The sequence below is a fragment of the Pteropus alecto genome, unplaced genomic scaffold, assembly GCF_000325575.1.
Source record: "Pteropus alecto unplaced genomic scaffold, ASM32557v1 scaffold39, whole genome shotgun sequence".
In the NCBI taxonomy this organism is placed as follows: domain Eukaryota; kingdom Metazoa; phylum Chordata; class Mammalia; order Chiroptera; family Pteropodidae; genus Pteropus; species Pteropus alecto.
Genome location: NW_006443568.1, coordinates 7,457,702 through 7,470,588, shown reverse-complemented (window position 1 = coordinate 7,470,588; position 12,887 = coordinate 7,457,702). Strand labels below are relative to the sequence as shown.

At 33.5% G+C, this 12,887-nt stretch overlaps 1 protein-coding gene across 16 annotated transcripts in view; it reads left to right on the top strand.

The window, feature by feature from the left end:
• The window catches only part of EPB41 (erythrocyte membrane protein band 4.1), a 153,545-nt gene that overhangs the window by 90,349 nt on the left and 50,309 nt on the right, over positions 1 to 12,887 (top strand). For all 16 annotated transcript variants that reach the window (XM_015598909.2, XM_025041328.1, XM_015598919.2 and 13 more), the window contains exons 8-9: positions 7,866 to 7,953; positions 11,839 to 11,991. In XM_015598909.2, the coding sequence (XP_015454395.1) occupies positions 7,866 to 7,953; positions 11,839 to 11,991 (241 nt within the window). The remainder of the gene's footprint in view (positions 1 to 7,865; positions 7,954 to 11,838; positions 11,992 to 12,887) is intronic.

Sequence of the window (12,887 nt, the reverse complement as noted above, 5' to 3'; positions counted from 1 at the left end):
GGGGTCTATGTACACGGATAGACTTCAGAGGGCCCATGAAACCCCGGAAGGTATTTTTTAAAAGTCTTTATTGAATTCACTGTTTTTTTTTCCCCCATGGACATAATTGGTAATGTTGGGAAGTATCATAACACAGTGATCTAGAACAAGGGCTTATAGTCAGACTGAGCTGGGTTGCATTCTTGGCTCTGCTTGATCATGGCCTTGTGACATTGGGTAATTCACTTAATCTCTCTGAACCTCAGATTTTTTATGTCTGATAGAAATCTTTATCTCAGAGGAAATAGGGTGATTGCTAGGATTAGAAAAGGTAATGTGTGGGAAAAATTTAATACAATGTCGTACACATAGTAGAAATTCAATAAATGTTAGCTAATATTGAAGTGCCAGAATAATTTGTGTTTCTTCCTACCATACATCCCATTGTTATTTGAGTGACTTGCTACAGCTAAATTTTACAAGCTGCCCTAGCGTATTAAGATGAATGTCTGATCTTGGCCTTGAATTAGTACCGTGAGTTACATTATCACGAGTTAGCTTACAATGTTCTGAAGGGTCACACTGCTAAGAAATCAGGAATGGCTTAGTAGGCTTTACATGTTAATAACAAGTATTCTGTCTGGCAGCTGAGCAATCTTGTTTTCCTTGGACTGGTTCCAATAGGATTGCATGGATTGAGATGCTTTCAATAAGAGAGCTTTAACTCAAAGTGCCCCAATTCTGGGTGCCTTATTATCCCTGTAGGTTCCAGTATATCAGTCATGAGAATCATAAGGGCTTTAAAGTCTACAACCTACACAGCAATAGTCTTATAAGAATCACCCTACTCTAATGGGGTCACACTGTTTCCGAAGAGAACTGTACACTGATACCTAGGACCATTAAATATACCATTTTCAACTTGTTGATGATTGCAACTTAAGGATGTTGCATCATCCTTGAATTCATTTTTAATACTTTTATTTATATTCTGACTATGTTCTAGAAATTTTTATATGTATATAAAATATATATTCACATACACATGTGTACATACAAAAGCAAGTAGTGGAAAGAAACAATCAATTAAAATGATTTGTTAGAATGTCAGAATTGTAGGGGAATGTTTTTTATTTTCTAATAATTTAAAAATAATTTTTATTATTAGTAGTATAATCTTTGGGCAATCAGCAAATTAGTAAAAGGCAATATTTTACTGCTTCTGTGGAGCCAAGCAACAGAAAATAGTGGTATCAGATTATGATCAGTATTTAAATCTATGTCTGATGATTCTTTTAATGGTTATTTGATCATAATAGAATCTCAGGTTTGGAGGACTTTAGAGTCTAACTCACATCCAATGCTTGACTCTCCTCTATAGCACTGTTCACAATCATCATAATAATTAGAAACAGCCAATTATTGTGTATCTATTATTATGTGCCAGATACTATGCTAAGCACTTTAGGTACAGTATCACATTTAATCTTTATAACTACCCTTTAAGTTAGGCCGGTGGTTCTCAAAGGGGTTTACAGATCCTTGTGGTCTTCAAGATTATTTTTGAGGGGTTCATGAAGTCAAAATTATTTTCATTATAATAACTAAGATGCTATTTGCCTTTTTTCACTGTGTTAAAATGGATGAAGCACAAGTCAAGGCAATGACACAAACTGTACTAGTAGTCATTTTATCCTTTACCAACATGTTCTTTTATTTTTTAACTTGCAGTTAAAAAAATTAAAAGGGCCAGTTTACTTAGAAATTTTCTTGATGAGGCAGTAAAAAGTATTAATGTTATTAAATCTTAAATACATTTTTATTTAATATTCTGTGTGATTAAATGGGACATCCACATAAAGTAGTTACTTTGCATAGTTATACAACAGTTGAGAAAAGCACCTGTGTAATTGTTTTGAGTTGTGAGCTGAATTATATAAACACCATTTTTACTTGAAAAAATGACTGTGATTTTTCAGACTTGATTATTTGGCAGACATTTTCTCAAAAATGAAGTGAGCCAGTACTAATGACAAAATTCAAGCTTTCAAGTGAAAATTAAAATTTTGCATAATTTGTATTTGCTACCATCATCTCGATAAGTTCAAAATACTTAAAAGACTTTTCTGATGAAGTTGTGATGATTTTAATCAATGTGATTTTTTCCCCCTTATATTGTACAATGAAATGTGTCAACATTTGGAAGACTTGGATTACTCAGCAAACCAATATTTTTCAGATATGAAATGCATGATATAAATCATGCATGGGTAAGAAGAGTTGATTCAAAATGAAAGATCAATGGATTGTAATGTAACACAGTGCAAATGTTCATTGATATGTTTTCAGATTGCAACTACCTTTAAGAAATGGCCATTGTTGAGTTTTGGTGTAGTATCAAAGAAGAATATTTTTAATTATCAATCCTCCCTTTTCTGCGTGAGGTCAAACCTATTCACACAGCACAACCAAATCAGCACATTGCAACAGATTGAATGCAGAAGCAGATAAAAATATCCAGCTGTCTTCCAAGCCAGACATTTAAAAAATTTGTAAATATATAAAACTATGTCCTTCTTTTACTACATTTTGGGAAGATATTATTTTTCACATAAAAAGTTATGGTAAAACATGAGTTTATTATTTAAAGATTTAATAGATACGTTAAATTTTCTTAGTTTTAATTTCTAATATAGTAAATATTGATAGAAGTAACCCACATAAAGAAAAACTCTTCGGAGTTTTTGGTAAGAGAGTGATTGGTAAGAGAATGACAAGATCGTGAGGTCAAAAAGTTTGAGAACCCCTGAGCTAGGTAAATAAGACAGAAGCATGGGCTCTGGAGTCAGCCTGCCTGTGAATTTAGACACGATTCCTTAGTAGCTTTATGACTCTTAGTAAGTTACTTAAGCACTCTAAGCTTCAGTTCTCTCATCTGAAAAATAAAGGTGATAATATGAATTTTATGATTGTTAAATCAGAAAATTCATGTAAAGTACTTAGCGCAATGATTAGTATGTAATGAGAATTCACATGTTTGCTGGGATAATAATAATTCTTATCCCTATTTTATAAGTGATGAATGTGAGTCTGAGTTTAGAAAACCCCTCTTTGGAACTTAACGGAATTTAAAGCCAAAAAGCTGAAACGATCTCAGAGGACAGACAGTTAGATGTGGACCAGTTGACGTTCTGTTAGGTACATGGATAAAATATCTCTATAACTAGAAAATTTAGAGGTCTGTCATCTTGGAATTTGCTTGTGCCTCTTTGGCAAGATTGGCAACTCACAAACACAAAGCCAAATGGAAGTTTTAATTATGTCCAACAACATAGCATTTTATTTAACCAATCCAAAGAAACTCCTGCTTAGGCAGAAGTATTTTACTATGCATTGAAAAGTACAAACAAATACCACCCTGCTCTTCATAAACAGAAGATAGCCTGCATACATGGAACCCTTAGAAGTGGCCCTTTGCCCAGAGACTTAGAAGTTATAATTAACACTTTAAATTTACACAAGCAAATCAAGCTTTAAAATTAATTGCTCTCCATTTATGGGTACTAGGAAGGTATGTAAACTTGTCAGTTGTCTCCCTTAATTATTTGAAATCACAGTCCTTAATTAAGAGATGCAACAAACTTTATTAAAAGGCTGTCACATAACACTGAAACTCACTGAATGGTTCTATATCCTGACCGCACTTGCTCAAAATAAATACGGGGAAACTTTATTATAACTTTCCTTTTTAATGAGCAGGTGTTAACCTCTGCCAGAACTCCCTGGTTAGGTACTTTTGTAAGCTGCAGTATTTTCAAGTAGAAAATTATTAGGTGGTACTTAATAAATTCAAGACAGTACTCTTAATGATTTAAAGCTAGCTAATTATTACTTTCAAGAGTCTTAGAAAACTTAGGAAAAACCATGATCTTTAAAATTTTAAGTTGAAAGTTAAGTTTAATATGATATTATATTTATAAGATATGTTATATTTGCATGCACAGATGTCTGTGGGTGATGGGATTATAGATTTTTTTCCTGTGCTCTTAGTGATATTTTCCAAATTTTATACAATGCTTTTATATGATTTTTATAATCAGAAAAGGCTTCCTGCAACAGTTTTGTTATAAAGCCATTAAGTAAGGTAGAGCAAGATAGCTATCCTTGTAGAAGGGCAGTCTGGCTGGGGATATTGGGGCATAAGCAGGGTAGAGAGAGTCTTCATGTGGATGGGGGGCAGCCTGGCATGAAAAGTCAGAGCTCAAATAGGACAAAGAAGATAGTCATATGTGGGCATGTGATGGTGGTTGTCAGAGGCAGAGCAGAGTGAGAAGGGCATCCACACAGGAGTAAGGCCTGCATAGGATGGAGGGCATTATGGCTGATACCTGGTACAGGGTGTTGAAGTCTAAGCAGAGTGAGGAAGATGTCCATGGAAGGGGTGGCCTAACACCAGGAGTCAGGTAAAGAGGTAAGGAGACATCCATGTGTGGGGAGTATCCCCGCATGGGGAATTCAGAGTCCAAGACAGTGAAAAGTGCATCCACATGAAGGAGGGGAGTTCATGGCAGCGATGAGAGATTAGTTATAAACAGGAAGTTGATCAAATTAGTCAATAAAGGGTAATAGAAGCCAGATTTCTCACTGTCATTAAAGGAGATATAAATTATGGAGAGAGAGAAACTAAAATGAAACCTGTGGTATTACATTAAAAATGGAGATTTCAATGTAAACTCATAATTTCCAATAGATGATATAGATAGATAAGTAAATAGATACACACACACACACACACACACACACACACTCACATATTATACTTGTGTATTTATATACTCTAACTCTACTTTGTGCCAGAAGGAGGTGCTCAAAAATGATAGAAAATGGTCAGAAAGACAGAATGCAGCTTGGAGAGATTCCCACTGACCAAAGCTGGGAAAATTTAAATACAAAATAATACAATCCTATATATATATGCCTTACTGTTAAATTGTACACCTGAAACTTACTGGATTTTGTTAACCAATGTCACCATAAAAAAAAAATTAAAAAAATAATAATAAAATAAATACAAAATAAATAAGGACAATAATTGATTATATTGCCTTGAATAAAATGAGCATCCATGACTCCATACTGATATAAATAAATGAGTAAATTGAAAGTTTGATAAAGGATAGGATATTCAAAAAATTTCAAACCAATATTACCTCAGTAAATTTAATTAAAAAGAAAAAAAGGGGAAAAAAGTTGGAATTTCACAGAGGAGACACCTGGCAGACATGAGTGAGCAAAATGAGGATCATCCATGAAGGGATAAATTGAAACTACTGCCTAATAGGATATAGTGAGAACACAGGCCACTTCTGTGATATTCCTGTCAAAGATTCATAATCTGCACCAACTCATGGACAGGCCCAAAATGAGGAGCATTCTATAGAATAATTAGCCTGTAATCTTCCAAAGATCAAGATTATGAAAGTAAAGAAAGATTATGGAACTGTTCCAGACTGAAGAAGACTTTTAAAGAGACATGAACTAAATGAAACGTGTGATGCTAAACTGAATCCTTCTTTTATATAGAACATTTTTCAAACAACTGGCTAAACTTTAGTGAAGTTTGAAAATTAGATGGCAATATGTATTAATATGTATTACCTGGTTTTGACAGTTATATTGAGGTTATGTAGGAGAATGTCCTTGTTTGTAGGAATTACATACTCAGGTATTTGGAAGTGATGGGTCATCAGATTGACTGACAATTTACTTTCAAATTGTTCAGGAAAAATTACCTGTTTTGTAGGTAACTTTTAAGTTTGTGTTGCAAAGATTTTTTATTTATGTAAAAAAATTTAAATGAAAATATCAGCTAAACTTCAAATATAAATATTATTTTCAGCTAATAAAGTCACATTTTTAAAGACCTCTTCTTGCTTCCTGCTCATAATATAGTTTTAAAGCATGCTTACTTATAAAATCACTTAACCACATAGTTTGAAATGTAAATTTGTATTCAAATTTACACCATTAATGTCCCTTAGAGTTGGAGAAATGAGTATAGGGAAGATTTTATCATGATTGTTTCATTTAATGTTTTAAAATATGTCTTCAAATTCAAGTGATCAAAATTATTTCTCATATGAGCTGCATAAGATGTGCAACTGCACCATCAGAAACCTGAGATTGCAATAATAATAAACATTTATATTTTACAAAGCAGTTTCACAACCATAACTTCATTTTATCCCACTAGTCACATTCATTCATTCATTCAGCAAAGACACAAAAGTCATTGCCTATCCTAGTCTCTAAAAGTAGGTATTACTATGATTCTTATTTTATAGTTGGAATATTGAAGGAGATTCCAGGTTACCACTCTTCAGTGCAGGAGCCAGGATTCCAGCTCAAGTGATGTAACTTTAGTCCTGACTAAAGCCTGCGCCTTAAATAGGGAGTCATAATTTGCCCATGACTATGTGATTCCTAAGGGCCTATTTCTTCATCAGCAAAATCAAAGTGTTGGACTCTGTAATCTTCAAGCTTCAAAATCCTAAAATTCAAGTAATCAATAATAGTAACAACAACAAAAAACAAAATGACTGGGAGTAAGCTTAAGTATAAAAGTATATAACTTACATGGGGAAAAAACACTACAAAACTTTTCTGTGATGTTTTTAATGACTTTAATATACAGACTTGCAAATGTGTTAATTTTCTCATTCTCCTTTTTTGGTGTGTGTTCACTTTCAGATCCATTAATACATAAAATTCAGGGGTGATGATTTAGGGCTTATGAAAAGTTTGTTCAGGGAGGCTGAGACATTAACAAATCTGCTGCTTCTCTCCTGAGATTTTTTTTTTTTTTTTGGTTGTTGTTCCAAAGAACCCTTTGTTCTTTTTAATGAGGGTAAAGACAGATGGGTTTGGAAGTGATTTTTTTCCTTCTGTTAAATGAATAGGCCACTGCTGCTTTGCATAACTTGAGGAAGTCTTATGGGAAACAGGCATTTCCACGGTTTTTCTTTGGGGATGCGGGTGCATTATTGTTACTATGAAGTTATATTTGATTGGTCTGAATTGTGTAGCACTAGGAGTGATATCTTTCTCTTCAAAGCTCAACATAACTGCTCATGAGCACTTTTCAAATGAGAGGAAAGTTATAAAGCAGAAGGAAAGACCATCAAAGTGTTTAGACTGTGAAACTGATTGTTTCCAAACAACTCGAATTCATTATATGCCTTGTAATGAAGACATCTTAATAACAGTGAAAGCAGCCCCATTATCTTCATGCTTCTATTAACCAATTTATTTTGTTTAGATTAATGGGCAAGAACACCATCTGTTACCAGAAATTTTCTTTTCATCAAGCCTGTCCCCATTTAGAGTCTCCAGTTAAGTAACTTCAGCTGCCCTCCTGTTTCATTTCTATAATAACTCAATTCAGGGGTATGGAGAGAAAAAGGCAGCTAAGAGGATAATGTAAATTGTACCATGCCCTCAGAGGATTTAATCTGGTCACCCCTTGGCAAGAAAAATTAGTGGGAGGAGTTTATGTGTTGGAGAAAACAGCTGAGGAGAGGAAGGGGCAGAACTGATGGCAGATGTGGCTGCTTTAAGGAAATTGTGTAGTAGGATTTTTTTTAACCTTTGATAGCTTTTTGGTGGATTTTTCTCTAACATCTCTTTTTTTAAGGCATATTTCAATTATTTAGACAGGTAGTGATGAGTCCTTTTTCATAATATTCTACTTTCAGGAATATGAACTATGTCTACATACATATTGGCATATGTATGTCTATATAAAGTACAATTAATATACAAATGTTATTATTGTAAACGTTGACACTGTGACAATGAAAGAGTTTAAAATTTTTTTTCTATCAAAGATCCATGACTCCAGCTCAAGCTGACCTGGAATTTCTTGAGAATGCCAAAAAGTTGTCTATGTACGGTGTTGACCTTCATAAAGCAAAGGTAATGATAACTTTAGCCTTGATTAACATGCATGTATCAGATCTGTGTCATATAATACTTCTCACCAGCCTTTATCTGGGGTATTATAAAACATTCGAAAGAGATAGGAATTCTTGTTAGAATTTTAAGTCTATCAGGTGAATCAATCAAGTGTATCAAGTATATAAATTGAATTGCCCCTTTGCAATTCCACCATCAAAATGAAGTTTCGCATCCAATCCACTATAAGGATCAAAAGATATAATATCTAAAGCAAAAGAAATATTTTCCTAAAATGCAGATAAATTTGAAAATGTAGAGTGGCAGCAATGCATGTTTCACAGCCAACATCACCTATATCGGAATCACCTGGGGCGTTTCTTAAATATCAGATTCCTGAGCTCCTCCCAGATTTTTTGAACTTCTTTGGAGGAGAAGCTAAGTCTCCAAATTTAATGAAGATCTCAAATGATTTGCATTCATGCTTAAAGCTGAGAACCATTGGCCTAAGGTAGCAGTTCTCAGACTGGTCTCTGAACCAGCATTTAGCATCATCTAGGAACTTGATAGAAATGCACATTTCAGGCACCATCCCAGAATTACTGAATCAGAAACTGTGGGTCGAACCCAGCAGTCTGCTTAACCAAGCTCTACAGGTGATTCTAGTGCATTGGCATGAGCCACAGTAGCTCATTTGAAAACTACTGGGTTATGGAATTAGAAACGTGAACTCTAATCCTAGTTCTGCCTAACAGAACCTAACAGAATGAATACTTAAGAAAAACTGCTTGAGTTCTCTCATTTTCAGCTACTGAAATGGCTGGGGAGTTAGAGGAGTTTATGAGGGAAAGGGCTCAAGGGATAATGAGGTTTATTTAGAGGAACTTAACAAGGATGCATGAAGAGAGGACTCAAAACCATGTCCAATGAGAAACAAGCAAAGGAATAGGGATACTTAGCCCACAGAAGAGAAAGCAGGGGGAGGCATAATATCTGTTATAGTATATTTAAAGGATTAATGTGTGAAGTAGAGATTTTACTATGGATCCAAGATAAAACTAGAGCCAGTAAAAATGGGAACTGCAGGGAATTACTGTTCAGCTCCTTTGACAGATTAACTTTCAGAGCTACTCAAAAATGAGATGGGCTACCTCATTAGGTAGTAAGCTCTCTATCACTAGAAGTATTCTAGGATAGGCAGTATAGTCTATCATTTTACTCTACATTTTCAAAGAGTGAAAAATTGCTCTTGGAGGAATTTAGAAAAGGACATTCAGATATCTGGCAGATGATTGGACTAAAATGACCTTTCAGCCTTCTCCCAACTTGACTATCCGACTTCTGAAGTCTCTTCCTTATTTAAGTTACATTAGTTCTATTAAAATTTTATTACATTTTAGTAATTTTTCTTAAGATGTTGCTCCAGATTGTTTTGGCCTGGGCACTGTAACTTGAATCTATATAATTCATGAATCTCTAAAGTAGATGGTAGGAAGATTAGTACATCAGATCTGGTTTATTTCCAGAACTGAGGTAGTTTTGGTCTTGCTTCTCAGTTCCTGCTGGAGGCTGATATTATCAGGAATGAATGAAGGAGTCCGGCAGCATGTTCCTTTCCCAGATGTTGTAAAGCAGATTGTTTCTCCAGAACATATAATTGAGAGATACAGTTGTACCCACGAGCTTTAAGAACTTAAGAGGGCATCTTCTAGGAAATTCTGTTATATAGTCATTGAATTGGAGCTGTATATAATTTCTGCTTCTCGATTGTGCTTGTATATACACATGTAGGCACTAATATGTTTCACTATACTCATATTGGGAAAAGAAGTAGTCAAGAAACATTTAATTCTGGGTTTTGATTTCTTATCTAAGTAAGCAGTCATCTGTTGACATTAATTCAGATGACATTTATTTTCCTTGAATTACAGGCATAGATGATTAACATTCAATTTTTAATTTTTTCTAAGAGGCATATAAATATTAAATATGGCCTTACTATATCTTACTGTTTTTCCTTGACTCAGGGATAATATTTATAATCTAATATACTTAACATAATAATTATAAAAATCTGAGATTCTCTCACACTGAGTTTATATAGGAATAAACTTAACTTTTTTATTTATCATGATTTTTGGACAGATGACCACTTTGTCGTTTAAAAAAAAATTATAATTGTGGATGATGGTTGGTAGTATACACAGCCCTAAGCCCTGGTCTCTAGGAAGTCATGTGGTCTGCTAAGTTAAACATATATGTATAGGACATGCAGCCACCATAACTACTACAGTATTATTTGCTGATTATAATGCTAATAATAATATAGTATTATTTGCTGATTATAATGCTAATAGATATTTTAGAACTAGAAGACCAGAATGAGAACATAAATACTTACTAGAAGTTTCCTATACAGACAGACATGCTAAAAGTAAGTAAGTGTCTCTTTTTGGGTTGTTAAGAAAGCCTTTTTGGAGGACAAAGAGGCTCAGTTTTATAAGAGAGGTGTTGTGAAGGCAGATGCAAGCCCAGTGATATTTCACAGTGGCTTTGAGAGGTAGTGATGGTGGCTATATTGCTTGTTATAGCAGTTATTTCCTTCAGTGGGTAACATGTGTGCATGTCCACGCTTCTTGGACAAGAGAAAAACAGATGTTCCCTCAGAGTCACTAATAAGAAAATAAATGATGTTAATGCTTGAGGGTTTAAGCCTAAGGCATATTGTTACCTTAAAATTCCTTAATTTATCGACCTAAATGAATCAAAATTGTTGTAAATCAGAAGCAAAGAATTTATTGATATTTGTCATAATAAATTATGAATAATAATGTGGGCAGGTAACAAATTCAATGTAAACATTTATTGAGCATGTTGTCAATAATGGACAGTATTTGGGGTGATACAGAAATGATTAAGATAAAGTTTCCACCTTCAAGGACTGGACTGTAATTTTTTCTAGTTGTCTTTCTGATTATAAAGGTGGTATATACATATGATTAGTGATATATTATTAATATATATGATTAGTAATATGTGTATATGTATGTCTTATCCAAACATATTTGTATGTGTCTAGAATATAGGATGGTAATCCTGGAAATTATAAAATTATTACTGGTTACTATTAAAGAGTATGGGAAGAGAAGATAGAATTTTACTTTTATTTTACACATTTCTGTATTGTTTGGATTTTTTTACATACATATATTAGTTTTGTGATATTTAAATGTTTTTAAAAAAGATAATACATGTTTATTATAATTGGGAAGTATAGAAACTAAAATGAAAAATTGCTCATAATTCTACCACCTAAAGAATGCCATTATTAACATTTTGGTATATTCATCTTTCTTCTATGTACATTTTTTATATTGTTTGGATAAATTGTATATACAACTTCATCCTGCTTTATTTCTCTTAACATTACAACATAATTATTTTTCCATTTATCTCCCTAATTCTACATAACTGTTTTAATGGCCACATTGTGTTTCAGCAAAGGATAGTCAATAATCTAACACTGATGCTTGGATACTTAAATTATATCTAGTTTTTCATGCATATAACATTCTGAATATTTTCATGTATAAAGCTTTTTCTGTGATTTGAATTATTTCCTTGGAACAGATTACAGAAATAGGATTACTAAGTCTGATTTAGACATTTTAAAGACATTTGTGATAGGTAATAACATTGATTTTTTTTTTTAAATGTGGTAGAATAATGACATTTTTACATAGACTGAATAGTCTCATGGGTTTTGATTGTTAGAATAAGCTTTATTTTTCATTGTATGCTTTGTAACTGTTTTTGGTTGTTGATATCTTTAGATTATCTATTAGTAGTCAACAACGTGTTGAGCACTTTGCTCAAGACTAAAATGCTGACACTTTTCTTTTTCAGGACTTGGAGGGAGTGGATATCATCCTAGGTGTCTGCTCTAGTGGCCTTCTGGTTTACAAAGATAAGCTGAGAATTAACCGCTTTCCTTGGCCCAAAGTGCTGAAGATTTCTTACAAACGTAGCAGCTTTTTCATCAAGATTCGACCTGGAGAGGTACAGAATTTGTGTTTCTTTCCTCCTGAATCAAACACTGACCATATCTAAAACCTCTTTTCATTCCTGTTTTCCTTATTATGTCATCTAAAAGGTCTCTCTATAGCGAACTATGCAGGAGCTGATATTCTGTTTTCTAAATTACTCAGTCCTATTAATGCCTCTTTTCTTCCTTACTGCTGGTTTTTGGGGCATTTCTCTTTATATAAGTATATATGCCATGCCCAAAAGTGAAACTTGGATTGATAAACTTGTCCCTTGTTTACTCCAGGGAAAATTTTGATGGAAAATATTTTTTAAGTAGCATGAGATTTTTAAATAGAGGGATTAAGTTACTCATGTTTTGCATCACCAATTCCTTACCTCATATAATTAAAATTTATTAGTATGCATAGCTTCTAGTAGTTACTGGGAATGAATTCTGAGGTGGTTCTAGATTTTTAATAGAGTTGGATGTTCAACTTTTGTACCAGATAATTTAGTTATTAGTTGGTGGACAAGTTTCAGGATATCCTAATGTTTGCCAGATTTAACTTTTATATTGAAGAGCCATGATGATATAGTGGAAAATTGACTAAGTAGGAATTAAAAAAATAAACAAGTTCTAGCTCCTACTCTGCCACCTACTAAATATAAGACTTTGGACAAATCTAAGGCTCGGTTTCTTTATCATTCAAGGGGGATAATACCTCCTCTGTCAGTGTTGTTTTGAAGATCAAATGAGATGACAGCTATAAAACATCTAAACAGGAAAGCATCATCCTGATATAAAAACCATACTCATGGCTTTGTTGTGTATATATCACCATCTGCTGGTGACATGATTCATAATTTGAGCATGGAAATACTGGATGTGCTGCCTTAAAAATCTCAGAAGGATTATCATTGAAACATTT